The sequence below is a fragment of the Cardiocondyla obscurior genome, linkage group LG15 (assembly GCF_019399895.1).
Source record: "Cardiocondyla obscurior isolate alpha-2009 linkage group LG15, Cobs3.1, whole genome shotgun sequence".
Classification (NCBI taxonomy): Eukaryota; Metazoa; Arthropoda; class Insecta; order Hymenoptera; family Formicidae; genus Cardiocondyla; species Cardiocondyla obscurior.
In genome coordinates this window covers 317,810-337,332 of record NC_091878.1, presented here as the reverse complement: position 1 = coordinate 337,332, position 19,523 = coordinate 317,810, and the positions used below count along the sequence as shown (strand labels likewise).

Sequence of the window (19,523 nt, the reverse complement as noted above, 5' to 3'; positions counted from 1 at the left end):
ATTTTTTATTATTTTGTTTTTTAAATCTGTCGGAACGAACTAAAGTATATTTCTCGCGATTCAACCTGATCCTCGCTCAAATAATCACGTGTGCGATTGGCCAGAGATTCCTCACGACAAACTTCGCTGGTCCGTCTTGAAAAAGAGAACGAGAGGGAAAAAACGAGCGAAAGAGAACTCGCGAGTGCAAAGTCGCTCTCTTCTTCGTGCTAGCCGTAGCAGGACGAGAGATCGTATTGCATGCACGAATCGCTAGTAAGCGGAGACGATTGCACGAAGGCAAAAGGGAAAAAAAAAAGGAATAAAGCGGAGAGGGAAGGAAAAAGAGAACGAACGCGGCGCAGAAGAAGAGAATGGCGAAAGATGTAAGCGGTTCCGTAGGAGCTCGGCGGGGTGATCGGCAAAGAGGGATGGTATAGCCGAAGAAGGGAACGGATGGCGGTGAGCAGGGCGAAAGAGGAGAAGGTAGGGCTTGCCGCCGAAAACCAACTAGCGATTGCATTAAGTAGAAGAAGCGCGATACGATGGTTCGAGCAGGCCTGGCGAAACGGCGAACGTCCGACCGAGAGCAGCGAGTTTCGGCGTGGACGGGAGGGCGGCGGAGGGTTAGTGGGAGCTCAAGGGGCTGAGGGGGTAACGCGCGCGAGGTGAGGATGAAAAAAGACGTAGCGGCGGCGGCGGCGGCGGCGGAGGCGGCGGTGGCATCGCCCAGGGGGGAAGGGGAACGAAACGCGTAAGAGGAAAGAAAAAAAAAGGGAAGAGAGAGAGTGCGAGTGAGAGGAGGAGGGTTCTAGAAATTAGGTTGTTGCACCGAGTCGCCGGGTGGGAGAAACCCAAGGCCCTTGTTACCTTCCTCTACGTGAATTTAGGCCGTTGCACTTTTCGGCCTGGTACCATATGGTGGGGGGCCCAAATAGGTGGAATGCACTTGGTGGGGGCATCGCGGCGGATAGCGCATTTAGGTGCAGCCTTCGAAGTGAAAGAGGGGATCTCTAGCAATGAGACAGGGCCGCGCCTAACCTCGCGAATTTTCATGCGAGGTCTTTATACTGCCAAATTCCGGCTCTGTCGCGCCTCTCCTCGACGCCAATTCCGTCGAATCATTGCGACATACTCAAATATTAATTTATATTTTTTTGCGTTTAAAACAGATTAATTTCTTTTTTTTTTCTTTTATCAAAGAGTTGATTAATCTGTAGATTAACGATTTAATTGTACAAAGCAAGAGAATCGAAGAAGAAATATGGAAAGAGCCGATAAATATTCGAGTAAGACGTAATATTTTCTTGCATCATATATTTTATTATCATTTTCTTATACTTATTAAAACAGATTTCGAATCTTGCACAGATGCAATCGAAATAATAATTTTTTTTTTTTCCCGTTCGACAATTATTAATTCTCGATTAGTATGCTTGAGTTACTGTAGACTTATATATTATCAGCTAACTTTGCAACGTGACACATATCTCACATATGTGAGAAAATATCGCTGACGATGTTTGTCGCCTTCATAGTTCAGCAATTTGTTTGGAATGAAACCAACATGTAATGTACACCGTCGCTTTAAGAAACGATGAATGTTATATTTTAGATCGATGACTGTACTTGTAAAAATATCAGCTGATTTTTTTTTTCTTGAATTACTATCGAATAAATAATTTTTTAACTACTTTAATGCGATTGCAAATTACACTCGTCAATAAGGCTATATTTTCGCAATCAGTATAATAAAATATAATTGCAGTAAGAATAAGGTTTGCTTGCTAAATTTTGAATTTTGAGATTTATTACTACATTCCCGAGTTAACGTCGCGTAAGATATACATCACGAAAAACATGATATCATAATCTGATAGAAAAAAAAAGAAAAAAAAAAAAATTGGTGATGTAATATGATATAATAATAACGAAGAGACGACAATTTCGGCACTGTATCGACGCGTCGTATTTTGTTATATCCGAACGGACTGATTAATAATTCATAATATATTCAAATTAAAACACAACTCGCCGATGTGCGCCGACATGTAGGTTTTCGGACTTCGCCGCGCGTATAAGATTCGATGTACATGCATCGGGCTCTATTCGCGAAAAAGCGGACCTAGCAACCAAAGGAGAGTAGTTTCGGCGGGTAGGGCTTGTCGTGCGTCGTGTTGAAGAGACGTAAAAAGGGTAGTAGACGTGGGAAGAGAGAGAAAGAGAGGTGAGCACGCGAGAACGAGCGAGGTGAGGAGAATTCGCGTAGCAGCGAGAAAAGGAGAGAGGAACGGACGAAGGTCCGGCATTGCTTGCCACGCAATGAGGAGCGGTGAGGGGTGAAGGGCGAGGCGCGGAGGCACCGATGCATTTTGGGACTATTCGGCGGCGGTAGCATATGAGAGGGGGCGACGTGGGGGATGAGGTAGGCTTATCGAGTGCGGGGCCCTAGCAACGAGAGGAAGATGCCTACAACGTTCGCCTCGATGGAGGGGAATATCGGGTGGGCGGGTACCGCGCGAAGCAAACCCGTCCGAAAACCTAGCCTGCATTTTAGGTACGCGGTTCAAACCCGGGCAAGCAGACCCGGTCTGAAACGAAAGAAAGGAGTCGGAGGGGCCCGCGCGGTAGTAGGGGGTACGTAGGGTTCATCAGAGGTTTTCGACTTCTCCCCAACCGCAAGAAACAAGCTGGCTAGTTCGCGCGCGAGTTTCTCGCGCTGCCTGTTTCTCGATGCAATAATCTTTCGGTGCGTGCACAACGCTGCCGAAGGGTACGAAACTTTAAGTCGAGATCTTTTGAAAAAACAAAGAAAATGCCTATTTGGAAGTAAATTATGTACGTGGAATGTATACGGTATTTCGCGTAGTTAAATAATATAAAAATCTTGTGCAAATAATTTAAATGGCATTATTTTTGGATTAAAAATCGGAATTGTCAAAGTTAAAATTTTTCTCTCTTAGTATATAAATTCATAAATTAATTTAAAAAACAAATTATTTTTTTTTTTTAGCTTAGTATTTATAATATGCAATAATGTTGCATAATTTTTAAGTATTATCAACAGTCTTAATATTATCTAAAACTTTCACTTAATTATATCTATTACTTTAACCAGTAAAATTGCATGTTTAGCACACATTTGAAAATAATTAGAGACTACACGTTTATAAAATTTACGTTTTCTTATGATTTAACGTAAAAACAAAATTCAAGAGTAAAAATTAAATTTTCGTAATTAATATTTCGACCAAAAAAGAAAAAAAAAGCAACATTAAAGTGCAAATATAGCGTGGCTAATTTTCAATCGAAAATTAAAATCCAAGACTCGCGTCACATGTTCCGCAATCTCGATCGTTTGAATAACGTATTAACGGTACAAGATGTATCTCCCTTTCAGTATCTCTCCGCGCGTGCATATAAAGCTGAATTCCTTATTCCTCCTTTTTCTCCCTCCTTGCATCCACGTCCCAATTCCGCTCTATAGCGATCAATTCTCTCGATCGTGAGCACGGCTATGGGTACGTCGTAATCCAAACTGTTATATAGTCAAGCAAGGCGAGTTACCCCGATCTTTCTCCTCTCGCCATCACCCTCCGCGCCACGTGAAAGGATCTTCGCCTCGCTCAAGCCGCAAATACCGTATCTTGTTGCTCATCGGTGATGATAGAGAGCCTCGCGTGTAACTCACATGCGTCTCGTATAAATTATATGCTCACGTATCGCGACAAGCCGATACATTGAAATTTACTTACTTGCTGTATTAATCTAGCTTAACATTTTTGAATGGTGTCATTAAAAAAAAAAATACCGCCTCGTTTTTGCGATATTCTTCCGGATGTCGACGTCGAAACCGTGAGTTTTTTAACTAATTAAGTAGATTTTAACTAATTAGTACATTTTAACTAACGGTAAACATTACTATAATACTAATCTTGATGCGAATACTAAACTTGTACTACTTTGGCATCGCGTAGTCTCTCGAACACGCCGTGACTTCTCGCTAGTTCTCTCAAATTTTATGGTAGCAATTGTCTAAAATATCGCGATAGATTTTTTTTTTTTCTCTCTCCCCCATCTTCATAACGTAAAGCTTAACGTCCTTATGGGAATCTTAATCCTGGAATAGAATAAATCCTTTTTCTTTTTCTCTGTCTTTCTTCCTGCCTTTCTCGCTCTCTTCAAGAACTCGTTCCTTCTGCGCGCAGAACGCCAGCCATACCGGCAACGCGGAACACAAGCGGGCTCCTCCGCAAGGAGGCCATATTTCATAAGACTCGCTTCTCTCATCCGGCAGCTTTCCATGCCGCCTACTATTCCCGCCTGCGTCGTCCACCCTCTTCCCCCTCGGTTTCTCTCCTCTTTCTCTCTTGCCTCCTTTAGTGGCCGAATAGCCGAGCTACCGAGCCCTTCTGCCGCCGTCAAGGTTTCTAGCAACGCTTGCGCGCCTCGTTCCCATCTCGTTTTCCCCATCCAATCCCATGGCCCGTGCCAAGCTCAGTACTGCCAGCCGCCGATGTAATGTTTCTTTTATTGATTTTGCGGCGGTTCGCGGAAATTATACGGCTCGCGGATATGTGTGTAGAGCCCCCGCCATCATTTCCTTGTCTAGCGAACGAGCGAACGCGCCCATTATTCTCCCCCGCTTACACGTAGCCTTGCTGATTTTTCGCGGCTCGAATGTAAAGACGGATTTAATGAGGACATCTTCAAGGTGATGTGCCTAACGTAACATCGCCGCGTTGCCGCTTCCCCGTCTGTGTAGCACGAGGTCAGGATGTCCGGAGTGTGCTTACGCGATTCCGTTCTTATTCTCGCGGACCGATTTGCCGAAATTAAATCGAGAAAATTGAGTAATGAAAGAGTCTCGTTCGATTCTTTGAACTGATCTTAATAATTGCATGAAATTTCTACGCGCGCCCGATAAAATAATTTAATGTTGAGTCTGCACGTCGGAGTTTGTTAATTAATGTAAAATAATATTTTAAAAATGATTGCGAAATTAAAATGTGTTATTAACGAATATATATAAAAAAAAAAAGTAAAAAAAAAAATAGGTTAAATTAACTATGTATAAATTTCCAATAACTGCCAGCTCTGATGTGAATCTTGAATACGTCAATCGTGACTTCTCTTTTTCCCGAATCGAGGGGCGAGGGTCGTTAATAAATCACGTACAATTTGTGTAGACAGTACTCTACTCTTCGTATTTAATTTATTTTGTATTGCGTGAGGCGTTCTCGTTGATAAACAAAAGTCGATACATGACGGTATATCCGAATAAAATCAATGGAGATTAAAAATCGAGCTAGTCATTTCGCTGCGCGAGTTTTTTTTTTTTTTCTTTTTTCTCCCCGTCCACGGGACTCATAGCGAATTCATGCTGATCGATCGTAGAACGGAGTGCGCGACAATTGGTGTCCAGCAAGGAATTCGTTGCATAGGGACATCCGCTACTTCCGACGTTCCACCGTCCTGTGTCCGCGTCGATAGGTCAAGGACGCTCCCACGGTTCTCGAGGTCAGGTCGACAAATCACCCTTTCCGGCGCGTAGGTCCGTGGCGGAGAAAAAAAGAAGAAGCCGACTCCGCGCGCGCGAGGGAGGCGGAATAGGCGGAGGCGAGGCGCAACAGAGAAAGAGCTCTTCTCACCCCCGAGTCGAGGGGCGCAGATAGGTCTGACCCCGAAGAAACTCGTGTCCCGAAAAATCGTTTGCCTCCAACAGCCTCATTTGCGATCGTCGAGCAAAAGTTCTTCGCGTGTTCCTCAGAACATTTTTAAATGTAAGTTAAAAGATCGCGCAACGAGATATAAAGATTTTGCGAGCAGAAAAATAAAAATTTTAATAAGAGATAATTGAGGAAAACGTGTAGGTTTAAAAAGAAAAAAAAAAAAAGAAAAAAAGAATACAGAATTTTTATTGTATTTTTAAGTGCTTTGGGTCTTTAATTTCTTGAAAACACGTTTTTTGCAAGCACTGTATATTAAATTATATTTATGGCATCAATCGTAATATAATACTCTATATAATTAATAATGTTTTGCGTTTGCTTTATGGCGTCGATTTTGAACCATCTTTTATTTATGAATACTACTAATTTAATACTGATTTAACGAAATCGTTAATGATTGTTTCCGTACTGTGATAGGAAACGATGTGCTTTTTGAGAAATAATGCCCAAAGCGCAAAATAAAGCTATATTATTAATATTATCAGTGTCCTAACTCACGCGATAAAGACAGATAATAAATACATTACAAAGATAAATTATTTTACAAGTTACATGGCGAAATAAATAGGAGATGGTAATTTTGTATTAACAATCGCGCATGCTGTGCGCACAGATAACGCGCATTTGGTCAGTATGACGAACAGTGCTGCAGAGAAAGGGCGATAGGTGATGTTGGCGGGGACGGGGAGAGATTGCGGGCACTGCCATATATATCGGGTGCTAGAAACGTTGGTGGTGCTCCGGAACGTACGTGACTCTCGTTTTCGCCGAGAGCCGTATAGAAAGCGAAAACGGGCTTCTACCTACATTTCGCCCATTCACGCGGAGAGGCCGACAAACGACGCCGCGAGGGTGAGGGCGAGGGGTGGCGAGATGCGAGGGAGGGAGGACGAGGGATCCGAGAGAGCAGGTAGGGGTGACCGAGAGGGGTACGGCAGGTACAGAGAAAAAAAAAAAAAAGAAAAAAAGGGGGAAAAAAAAGGGAAAAAAGCGTAGAAAAAGGGAAAAAGCGGGCCGTGGGCCACGGACCGCCACCTACCTCCACGGGCGGCACACTATCAGGCTTTAGAATAGCGCGCTAGAGGGGAATAAAGGGAAAAATAAAAACAGAGAGAGCAGTGCACGCGCGCGCGATGCACGCTCGCGCGTGACACGCGCACGCACGCACGCACGCATGCACGGTAGAACGCACACGTTTGTCGTGGCCCATGCAGCGCGTTACGTACTAATAAATGCATGTGTAAGAATGTACTTGTACACGGAACCGTTTGTAAATAAGCGTGTGTGCCGCGACTGAGGGAAGCGAGTAGATAGAGGGGAGTCGCGAAAAAGGGTGATCCCTCGCGAATGGTTTGTGAAGAGCGACAGAGACGGGAAGAGAGAAAAAGAGCGACAAAGAGAAAGATAGACGATAGAGGGGATGGAGAAGACGGGAAAGTGAAAAGGGGGAAAACAGAAACGCAGAGAAAGACAGTATTATGCGTAACGAGGGGAAAGAAGATACCGGATTAGGGTGAACAGGTGGGTCAGACGGAGACGGCGTGCGAAGGTGGAGTGAGGACGAGAAGGGTGGCGAAGGCAAGCGGGGCGGGAGGAGGAAGGGGTAGCTGTGGAAGAGTGCGAGGTAAAAAGGGTGGCCAGGGGGTTGAAGCGAGCGGAAACGCGATGGGTTCGTTGCCAGGGATGAAGTACGTAGGTATTGATCTATTTAAAGCCTAGAGTTCCAAACGAGGTCCTTATTAAAAAGCGAAATAAAACGCGCTCGCTGGAGGGCGGTACTCCATCGTCCAGGGCGTATCTTATCTTCTTTCCTATCTCGCATTTCGCTTATCCACGTCCTCGCGCCGGCTTCCTTGGTGGCCAACGCTTGGAAACTATCGAACACCCTACTAGAAAAAGAAAAAAAAAAAATAATAATCACGAGTCTCGTTTCATTACACATATCGCGTAACAACCGAAACACTTAATTCGGTATTTGAAAAACGTGAGCTATGTAATTATCGTTAATGCAATAATGAGTTCAATTAAAAATATTTTCAAATACATATTCTTTTACATAAATTTTTTAAAATTAATTTTAAATGAAAAGCACTGCTGTAATTATAATTTATTAATTATGCACAAAAAATTAAAATTCCATTAAAAAAAAAAAACGATTTATGTAAATTAGAATTTAAAAAGAATATTTTCTAACATATTATTTATTCTTGCATTTGATTGAGAAAAATTATTTAATATCGGAAAAATTTATTCATGTAGGTGCGTGTTGTGTTTTTTTTTCCTCTCTTTCAAAACCACGAATTTTTTGCAAATATACAGCTACGAATGGCTAATTCTCTATCTCTCTTTTTCACACTGTTAATACCAATAACGTAACGTTCAACCAATATTTCCTCTTTTTATTATTTTTATTTATTTTATTTTTTTATTTTTTTTTGAGACTATGATACTCGGCTATGATAATCTCAATACGATGGAACTCGCGAGAATATTGTAGTTGGCAAATGCGACTAATGAGAAGTCCAGTCAGGACGATGGATGAGAAGTAAGAAGATAATTAACAAGCAACTGTATAAAATCTGCTATTATTATCAACCTGAGATGTTCGTAAAAGTAATCCAGTTATCAGGAATTACATTTTCAAAGAGGAATATTACGTTAATTTGTAAATGCTATCAGGAGATATTATTAAGCTTAAATCCGGATATACTGATCATATTCATAAAGAATACCGGTTCTGACATAATACTGCAAATTGAAATGCATTAACAGAAAATTTCAGGTCATTGATAATGTCTTTAGAAATGACAATTATTATAATTATAGTATTAAGTCTCCAGTAGGTAATAATTATGTGCTTCGACTTTAACGCGGCGTCAATACATTTTCCCATCCGAAATAAAACCTTTACGTCTAAATCGCGTCGTGTAGTTTTGTCTGCAAGTGCGCACCGTCTCCTATATTCGCATTAATGATTCAAATTTTTACATCGAGGTATTCATTGATAGTTGAAATCTTGATTGTCGAAACCGCGTGTTGTTGAATTAAAAAAAAAAAAAAATTTATTTTTTTTTTCTAACGCACATAACGTAAGCCATGATATGAGCGCGAGGGTGGACGGCAGGAGGAGTCGCGCGTAAACGTGGCATTCAGCCGCCGTCGTCAACATATCGCCGGGCCACCAGACTTCCCCCGCTAAGTTGGCGAGTTAATTACAAAAGCCTCAATTTTAAAAGCGTTTTAGTATCGATCCCGGTTTTTAGCAGCAGTAGTCGCGATGCTCCTACGTCGCTCCCGTCGACGAGAAGTGGGGAGGATATACCTAGCCCGCAATGGCGGGAGAGACTCAGCATCCCTCCGCCAACGGCCCCTGTCGCGAGGTCGGCTTGCCGAAGCTGCACGACGTATGTGTCTATAACTGCATAATAAAGCGGCATTCTTTGCGAGCGATAAATTCTACGCCGGCACCTAGATGTTAATCTCCTGACTTGTCGTGAACTGACGCGTCCGATTACCGTTACTCCGTTTTCCCGTATCTCCTCGCGTTTCTGCTATTGCCGTAACGTGTATCTGAGTCAAAATATGAAATTCCCCCGCAGGATCTGGCAATAAAAATAGAATATATCGATACTCGTTTAATTTTCACCAAGTTCGGGCTTTTTACCGATAGCTCCATAAAACTAATATTTTTTTTTAAATAGGTTGCGAAAAAACGGGATATGTATTATTTATTTATATACAAAAATATCTTTTAGCTTTGTCTTTTTTTTTTATAAATTCATACGCCGCGATAATCCCATCGTCTTGATTGTTTTTAATATTTATTCTTTATTTTATTAATTCTCTAAAACAAAATTATGCTTTCTCATATCTGATATAATAAAATAAATTCTAATGTTAAAAATTTATTTTAACATAATTACGAGGGAAAAAAATTTTATGAGTATAATGATTTTAAACAGATTAAAAAACTGGATGTTTCTTTGTATGGCTGTTAAACATTTTACCTTTTGAAGATTAGCATTATAATAATAGAAGCGTATTTGTAAAAGTTATCTAATATTTATAACCAATTATTGAAGATCAAATCTGAATTAATATATTTTTATTAGATAACGATTAAAAAAAAAATTTAATTATTTCTTTAAAATGCGCTTGTATAGAAATTAAATCCATACATTATGTTAATCAAAATTTGCATGGTAAAATTAGAAGAGTGAAAAATCTTTCGTATTGAAATTTCGAGCGTGCGAGAGTAGGGCTGCCTTTTCGTGCGAAATGCAGCGAGATCAAGTGAAAGCACGTAAATCGTCACCAGTATCGCGATCGGTTACGTGCGCAACGTACTAAAGGAGATCCCACCCGGAAAGCGTGCACCAAAGGGCGAGAGGAGGTGAAAGAGAGGAGAAAAGCATCTGTAGCTGTTACGTTACTCTTTTTCGTTAGCTTTCCCATTAGCGGATCTGTTAAACGGTGCAACAATCGGGGGTGCCATAATGCGCATCGCGGCACGTCGTTTCACGATTGAAACTGGATAGAGCGTAATTTACCGTAAGCAGATTAACGTTTGTCCGTTCATTAGTTGATCATTATTATTAGTTGGTTATATCGCGAATATTCTAGCGTATTTTCCGGATATCGTCTTGAAGACAGTAATCGATTTAATGTTTAATTAAAATATATATATATAATTTTTTTTTTTTTTTAATTGAGAGAGAGAGAAACAAAAATTTTATTTTTAAGAAATGACTTGATAGTGAAGCGTACGAGGTTTGTGAGATTGAGCGTTGGTGATTTTAGATTTCGATTACGAAAATTGATATTGAAAGGAAAGAATTATTTCAAGTCTCTGAATTAGGGAATATATTTTTTTTTTTCCAGACGTTATACAATTACTTAGTGTGGAAAAAATCGCCGAGGGTACGTGCCGAACAATAATTCTAGCGATTATCATTTTTTTTCATAAACGTTCGTTATTTATTTGCGATCATACAATTCTGCTTAATGTAATCAATAGTATTTTACATTCCGGATCTCGCCAATAGCAAAGTTCTCCAGTCTCTCCAAAACGTATGTTCGTACCGCGTGTTCCTCATAGTACAATTTAGCCAACAGTTAGCCTCGTTGTTCAAATTGTACACATATCTGTGCCCTACCATTTCTCTGACACCTCGAACAAACTATATTCAATAGCGATATACATATGTATATAGGTACATATATACATATTTATATATATATATATATATGTTAAAAAAAAAAAAAAACCGTGAGCACCCCAAGCGAACGACCGGGAGGCGACGGCGGCGGCGGCGGCGGCGACGGTGGTCGCGGCGGCGGCGGTGGCGGCGGCGGCGGCAGCGGCAGTGAAGGAGAGCCGTCGGTATCGCTGGTGTGCTCATGCATAATTCAATCAGAGTTAGACTAGAAACGTCAATACAGCTCGCAGATTATTTCTTTTCCCGGGCTGCTGCGCTCTCTCGCTCCGCGACAGTCCTCTCTTTTTCCCGTGCGCGCTCTGGCCCCCGCCATCCAGCGTCGTTGGAGCGCGGGCGCGGGCGCGGGGGTTCACGAGGGGGTGATAGGGCGAGTCGCGGGGACGGGGAGGACGGGGAGGCCCGCACACTTGCAGGACTGAGAGGGGAAACGAGATTTCTCCTTCTGGCGTCTATCTCTCTACTCTCCCCTGCCATATTTCTCTGCGTCGTCCACCCTCCTGCCCCTGCATATCCACCCAGTTCGACGTCCCGCTTCCCGCGCGCATCTCTCCATCCCCACCCGTTCTTCTTTTATATTTTAATCAACTAATTCTGCGCAATGCGTACATTTATTGCGCCCTTTCGGACGGCGGCATCCGTCCACCCCCGTCCCCAGCTTCTCGTCCCCCTCGTCGCTCCACCCGATCCCGATTCCATCCCCATTCCTCCCCCCGCGTCGCCCTCTGCCCGCGTGGCGGACCAGCCCGCGTTTTAATTGCAAATCTCACCTCGTTCGCTGATTCGATGGGATTTTTTCGCCACCGGCCAATGAGGACGATCATCGACGATACCGTCGGCTCTCGACCGGTGTCAATTTTTCGCCGTGTTTCTTCGCCGCGCACCGTCTCTTCCCCGATGGCCGATCGGGGCGATTTCGGTTGTCCTCGTCTAATTATGCGTGCGCGCGGCATCGCCGAAAAGAGGCGTAGCTATCCCATCGTCTGCCTATACCGCTGTCCCTTTCCCACAATTTTTTCCTCCCCCCGCATTTTCCGCGGGGCTTCAATTTTACGCTCGTTAATAACGATACAAAATAATAGCTTGAAACGCGACACCCATTGTAATATTCTCGCGTTATTGAATCGCGGCGCAAAACAGAATTCGATCTATCTTTTTATCACAAATGTATTTACCGGAGGTATTAATTAGGCATCGTAATGACTTTGTCCTTTTTATGCGCGAATGAAATTTTACGTTTCTATTGTATCAATAATGCGGCCGCTGCTTCGCCACGGTAACCACGCCACGTGTCGCTGAAACGCATGGCGCGCTCAACCACTCACGCGTTTCCCTTATACCAAACGAAATGACCAGGGCGATGCAACTACCTTGACAATCGCGTTTAATCCCACACATTCTCACGTAAAGCGCACGTCCCAGCTTCGTGGCGTATCGAAAAACATCGCTCGCGGTATTTGCTCCCTTTTTTTTTTCTTGTTTTTTTTTATTTCTTTCAGTGCCGTCCGCGCGTGGACGAAATTATCATTTCCTCGAAATACCTAATGATATTTTTTCAAGTACCTCGTCGATACTTGCCCTTAAAGTAGACGTTTTGAAACCAGTTCGCTTTCTCCGTCTTCACCCACCCTCTTCCTCGCGACTCTCCTCCTCCGGCTGTCTTTTCCCGTATATTACTGCAAGCGCGAACACGCATATATGTACGGGACACGTGCCTGTTCGTGAAATTGCGGTATCAGGCGTATGCGTGCGCGTTTGTGGGACCGTGCGAATAAATGCACGATACAATTAAAAAACCAGGAAGGCACAACGAGGGTGAGGGAGGAAGAGGATCAGGTGGCGTGTGCAGGAGAAAGTGCAACAAAATCGGGAAACCGCGTGTTGAAAGCCGATAAAACGCTAATGCCGGGGAATACATTTTGTAGAAACAAACAGGAAAAAGATCTCTGGAAAGTGCATTCTTTCATTAACCGTTGCCTAATTACTTTTATTTACGCATATACATTTGTCAGTAAAAATTGCAGCTCGTCGAAATGGCGAAGGTTTTATTTTAAAAAATTGACTCGGATGAAACTATTTTGATACGGTATTCACATAACTCCGTCACTTCGCATCCTTTCCTTCTATCGCTGCGATATAACGTGGAAATCATTTTTATACGTTTTACAGCATCGAAATCTGAGCTCGCGCTGAAATATCGCCGACGTTTCAACCCCCGTAGTCGCGCGTGCTCCCGTCTTTTTTATTTAAATATCTCACTCCCCGTTGCGTCTCTCACGTTCAACAACGTGGTGAGCTTCTTTTTCAAGGTTCCCCGTGTCCGTCTTTTTCACGGTCTTCTCTCCCCCTTTCTCTTCGCCTCTCTTTCCTCTTCCTCTCTTTCTCTCGCGTCGTTCTTGGTCTCACATCCTCTGTCGCTACAGCCGCCCGACTCTCGCGCGGGTTTTCTCTCTCCTTCTAACGCGTCACGACAACTCCTTACCGTTCTACCCTTCTCTATGACGGCAGGTACTTTACCCTCCTACCCTCGAGCAACGACTACCTTTGCCTTCGAGCAAAAAGGGAAATGAAAGCGAAACTGTTCGACACTGCCGACTTTCCGCTCTCGCTATCTCTCTTCTTTTTAAGCTTTTTTTTTTTTTTTCCTCCCCCGTTTATCTTTTTCTCGCTGTCTTTTCTATCTCCCTCTTACGGTATCTCGCTCTTTCGTCCTTTTACCCTCTATCGCTCTACATGCGCTGCGTTTCTCTTTTTCCTTTCCTATTCCTTCATCTCTCTCTCTCTCTCTCGCACACCCTTCTGTTACACTCGCCAGCCCTATTTCCCTCTCTGGCTTACACGCTCGCGCCTCCTTTCCTTCCTACCGCCGTGCGGCTGCCATCCTCCTTCCACCCTTCTAATTTTTCCACCCCTTTCACTAAAATTAAAATCAATAGTAGCACCACGTGCCCGGGGACTATGCCGGAAACATTGCTACCCTCATCAGTTGCTGCCTACGCAGACTCCAGCAGGCATATTCCTATACCGACAGTTAATTTCTATTGATATCTCGTTAATAGAAAAAAAAAACTTTTTATCTGCATTATAACTGCGGCGTCTAGCTCGCGTGTACACAAACCTTGTTGCAACATTGCGAAAAAAAAACAAAGCACGTAATTATAAATTCACCCCAATGATGTAATTTAATTGTCAAATGCACATTTCGACGAAGTAAAATAACAAATAATTTATTCAAACATTTCGCGTGGTTTCAATTTTTTAAATTTAATCTAGGAAAAGTGTCGACATTTTTTTTTGTTTTTTTTTCTCCATAAAATTATCATATTATAATTCGCATATTTAAAGTTACAGAAATAGATGCGAGCTATATTTCGCAAATATGCAAATTAATTATATTAAGTAAACGTAATGAATAGCGCAAAAAAATTTTTATTTTTAATTAGCGGATAATAAGCGTCGCTGATGACGTAAGACTAAAATAGATACGTATATATTTGGGGATGCGCCACGTTAGAAGCGTCGGCTGAGTAACAGGCACGGTTCGATCCACTGTTAAAGCATACAGGTGGTCGACTATGCTTCCATCATTCCTTCGTTGCGAGTAAAAATTTCTATCATGCACGTGCTAGCCACCACGTTCACACGCATGCATGCACACACGGGCACGTAAACGGTGTTTGCGTACGGAATTTTTTACACGTGCGCGAATAACAGAATAAAAATCTGACGCCTGTGGAATAAAAAGTTTTATTCAATAACGTTCGCGTTTGGCGTTAAGTGGTATTAACTCTTTGCTTTTCTAACAAATCTAGTAATATCGCGTTACATAAAACATATTTTTTCTTTATTCCGTTCTACCGTGTTTTTTTATTGCTGTTGCTCTAACGGAGATAATTATCTAGAGTTTCTATTGTCTAGAAATTTCTCACGAAATAATAATTTGATTTTTAATGTTGAATAATTAAATTATGATTATATGCACGAACATCATATAATTAAAATAAAATTAAAAACGAGAAACATTATCTGATTAAAATCGAAACATTAATGTGAATTAAAAAAAAAATAATAATAATAAATAAAAAAAAAATCTTAATTTAATGTTATACATGTTTGTTGGATGAAATTTTGAAACTACAGAATTATTTTTGCAAATGAGCCTCCATGATAATTTATTCTCCTAATATATTATACATAATCCGTTGACATCGCTCAACGGAGCGCGACATGATGTTAAAATTCTGAAAATATGCATTGTATATTCGTGAATTACAAGACACGGTAAAGCGGTTGTCGCGAGAGCCTCCGCCACGTACTCGATCTTCTTGTCTGTGCCAAATCCACTTCTACGCGGAAAGACATCTCGCAGAAAGCAGCGCGGGATGGCATTCGTACCGTTACGGATACTGTCATAATTTAATGTAACCGGCGCGCGCGGTCACGACGGTGCCTCTCGCATAACGGAGCCATTCCTCCGGTCTCCTACCCCTTGATATCCCAGCCTCCCTGTATCCTATCCTGTCCCTCTATTCCCTTATGACCCCCTCGGCAACTCCATCGGTCCCGCTCTCTCCTCTCCTCTCTGCCTGGGGTCTTTCTCTTTTTCTCTTTCTTTCTCTTTCTCTCTCGATCCCTCTTTCTCTCTCGTCCTCTCATCTCCCGCGTATTCGCGGGTTGCGAACGTACCGCCCTCACCGGTGCCCACAATGCGATGGTGGTATTGATTTAAAAGTACATTCGTGTTTTCATAATGCCGTATCTGTACCGACGTTCAAACTCACCCGTCTCCGCGCCACCCCCTCGCTCGTCGCTCTCTCCCCCGCCGCCCTCCCCGTCCTCCTTTGACTCCCCGCAGCCCCTGGCACGCCGCGTACACAACCCGAGCATGGATTGCAACGACGCTCCCATCAGCACGGAGACCAATCAGACTGCCCTCTGATTTCCAGTCATTCTACTCGACTATTCTCTCTTGTTCTCACTCTGATCTATCCGTCCATCTAGCCATCCGTCCGCGCATCCACCTTCCGCTTGCCTTCGTACCTTCTATTTCTGCTCCCATTCTCTCTCGCCTCACCCTCCCTCTTTTCCTGTATCGATGCAGTTAAATCACTGTCCAGAGATTCGGCAGACAGCTAAATAGGATTGTGAAAAGTAATCAGTTTCGCGTATTAAAGTGCGTGAATCATTCCCGTATCTATTCGAGGGAAAACGAGCTTTTTCAAAGTTCTATCCTGAAATTATTTAGACGTAAGAATAAAAAAGAAAAAAAGAAAAGAAAAGAAACGACTAATGAGGAATTGCGAATGGAAATAACACGATGATTTTCCAATAATAAAATTAATAATTATTGCGGAGAATATACGTAAAGCCGCGAGCGCGCTTTTCACAGCCGTATCATAAAATCATTAAAACCAACAATTATTTAAGTCGTTATTGAAAGTTATTGCACAAAAAATTCCGGCACAATTTGTGGACAATGATCGATTATCTCGTCAAAAAATATTCTGCATAAGCCAGCACAAAAGTATACTAGCAAAATTAATTTTTTCTTCCTCGGGTTTGGCCACTTAGTCAATTCTTTGCTGGTTGACCGTACGTTTAAACTTGCAATCATGTGCCGGGTATTAAACAATAAGATATCATTGATTTTACAAGGCTATAAAAAAAAATACAGTTGTATAACGTGCGCTTGTATCATCGATTGCTAAATAAAAAATATATGTTGCAGCCTTGATAGCAATTATATCGGAGGCGACTCCTCCCACACGTTCCTCTTGATACATCGTCCAAGTACATACGTGTGTATGTGTGTATACTTCTCTGCAATAAACAATACTTTATCCGACAATTAATCTACACGTGGATGACCCGTCGGCTCGATACGCTTAGGTGGCGTCGGGAACTTATCCTTGGTTTATTTCGAAGCAATCCGTACGAAATTTTATTATTTTTTTATACCTCTGAATGTAAACATAACAATAAATCGGGCGGGCCAAAGTACGTGTTTCCTCGAGATTCTTCATGTGAAAATCGACGGTGTACAGGCTCTAATGAAATATCTTAGCTTTCCTGGTTAACGACGCGTCGGATACTTGGTCTCGTTAATTAAGCGAATGCTTAATTAAATGGTTATATTACGCGGGCATCGGACTGAAACGTGTCCGACTAGTGTCTGATGAATAAATTTATTCCGCGGATGTACGTAATTTTAAACCAAACGGGGAGAGGGAGACGATCTGTGGTGATTTGACCTCCTGAAATAATGAACCGATACTCCACTGAGTTGATAGATTTGCTACGATAGTTAAAAACTGCTAGGTTGCTTGACGCTGTAACACGTGGCGCTTTGGAGAAATGAATTAATTTTCTTGGGTTATAAGAAACAAAATTTTTTTTTTTTTTTTTTTATTATTTTATTGGCTTATAAAGTAGAAATTTTTACGCATACATTTCAATGATTGTGCACTGAAAGGCAGATATAGCATTTGCTGCGACGAGCGACGAGGAGCGGCGACGGCGGCTGGCGTACGTGACTCCCTCCCACTCTCGGCCGCCGTATGAGGGGAGGTGTAGTAGGCCGCGTTCTCTCTCAGTCCTCTGTAGCCGGTGCTTCGTATCACATCTACGCGCGCGCTTCGTGTGAGATTCGACGCACACCACATTAAGATCACGTACGCTAGCCGCCGTCGCAGCACCACGAATGCCATTCTTGACTGAGTGTACATAATAATTCCAGAGTATATATTGTTTGATACAATTATAATAAATTGCATGCTTTACATTAGTTTAAGTGAACTTTAGAATAAGTTTAGTGTAATAACACGCCTATGAAAGATGCGTTCTCTCTTGATTTATCATGTTCGATTATGATCCCAATGGAAGATTCATAACTTTTTCTTATTTTATTCTTTTTATTTTAGTAATAATATATTAAAAATATTTTTAAAAATCAGAAAAAAAGAATAACTGATTAATTAATTCTATTGTTGCCATTTATTAAATTATATATATTTTTTTTGTTACAGATCGACGCAGCTGCCAACGAAAGTGTCGTCACCGCCGAAATTATTAATCATACGAACCGTAGCCGGTTCGTCGGTCGATCCGGGAGTTTCGTAAAATATTCGGGCGCAATTTTTTGACATACGGACTTTTTTCTAAACGCGAGTGCCGAACCATGGAACGCGCGAGAGTGATCGTTGAGTAATTTTCACGAGTATAAAATCACGGTCGGGGTGTTCGCGCGTTTCCAGTGCGCGGAAGGATGACTCGACACGTCCCATCTGAGAGGAGGAGCAGGCCCGGGGGGCATCCTGCATCGGCGGAGCAACTTTTAAGTAAGTATAAATCAAACAAAAAAATCTCTTTCTTTTTTTATTAATCTCATTAAATAACTGATATGTCTACAATAATGTTTTCATTTTTATGTTGCAGTCACCGGCAGATATCTTCAACTCCGCTGAAGCTCATGCAGATCGGTGAGTCGCAACGATTTTTTTTATATAACTTGTAATTGGGGTCTCATAAAAAATAGTGCGCGCGTAGCTCGAATATAGTTTCTTCTAGTTTTTATATAAAAATTATTGGTCTGACGTGTCATTACATCAATCTTTTCGTATACATTAAAACATATCGTCCCCAATTTTTCCTATTTAAAAAGAAGATGTAGAAATTTTATTGTTGCTCGATTTTCCGCGATGCCGATTGATTCTCTCGTTCGGATCTCTTCGTACCGCGATCACTTTCTTAATCACGTATGTATGTGTGGAGCTCCGCTGCTTACGTACGTAGTATTACGCAATCTTTATCTGAGAAATGCGGGGCATCAAAGTTGCGCGAGGCGCGTACTCCGACCTCCCGCCAATCTTTGTGTATCTCACCCTTACACAGGTTAACGTATTATTTAGGAAAAGCATTTATACGTCAATTATTAGGACGAGTATTATGTCGAATATTAATTCAATATATCACGAATTTGTAACTGGCGGATACGTTGCGATAATTATTTATTAAATCAATCATTTTATAAGTTCAGTAGTCGTTTTAAAAAAAATGAATATAATTAATGTCCGAATGTATATTTAAATTGCATTTAAAGACATGAGAGATGCCCAAAGTATCACGAAAGATACATACATATACACATCCGCAGTTTATTTCTGAAAGTTATTAAATGTAAAAGAAATTTCTTTAACATAGAGGAAGCCAGAATAAACGACGCGCGTTCTGTAATATTTAGTGTATAAAAGATTATCTGCAAAATTAGCGGAATCAAATATAGTTTATTAGATTCTCGTACCAATAAATTAATATTCATATATAATATAAATTAAAATATAATATAAAATATAAAATAAAATATAAAATAAAAAAAATATAAATTAAAAAAAAAATGTTATAGATAGAAACAATTATGATAGCAATAAAGTTTTTTTTTTTTTTTGGAGTGCCCAGTAGTTTATTCTTGTAAAATAAGTTGACATATACAATGGGATAGCTTAGCAATTATTAGAAATAAATATCAGTAAGAAAAACCCTCCATGGTTTTTTTTTTTTTTGTATTACATGTAATGAGCGCAATAACTAGTATTACTTT

The 19,523-nt window shown here is 41.5% G+C and overlaps 1 protein-coding gene across 1 annotated transcript in view; it reads left to right on the top strand.

Moving 5' to 3' along the window:
* The window catches only part of Pym (partner of Y14 and mago), a 53,542-nt gene that overhangs the window by 8,136 nt on the left and 25,883 nt on the right, over positions 1 to 19,523 (top strand). The window contains exons 2-3 of the mRNA XM_070667059.1: positions 17,953 to 18,264; positions 18,362 to 18,405. Of these exons, the coding sequence (XP_070523160.1) occupies positions 18,396 to 18,405 (10 nt within the window). The 5' untranslated portion in view covers positions 17,953 to 18,264; positions 18,362 to 18,395. The remainder of the gene's footprint in view (positions 1 to 17,952; positions 18,265 to 18,361; positions 18,406 to 19,523) is intronic.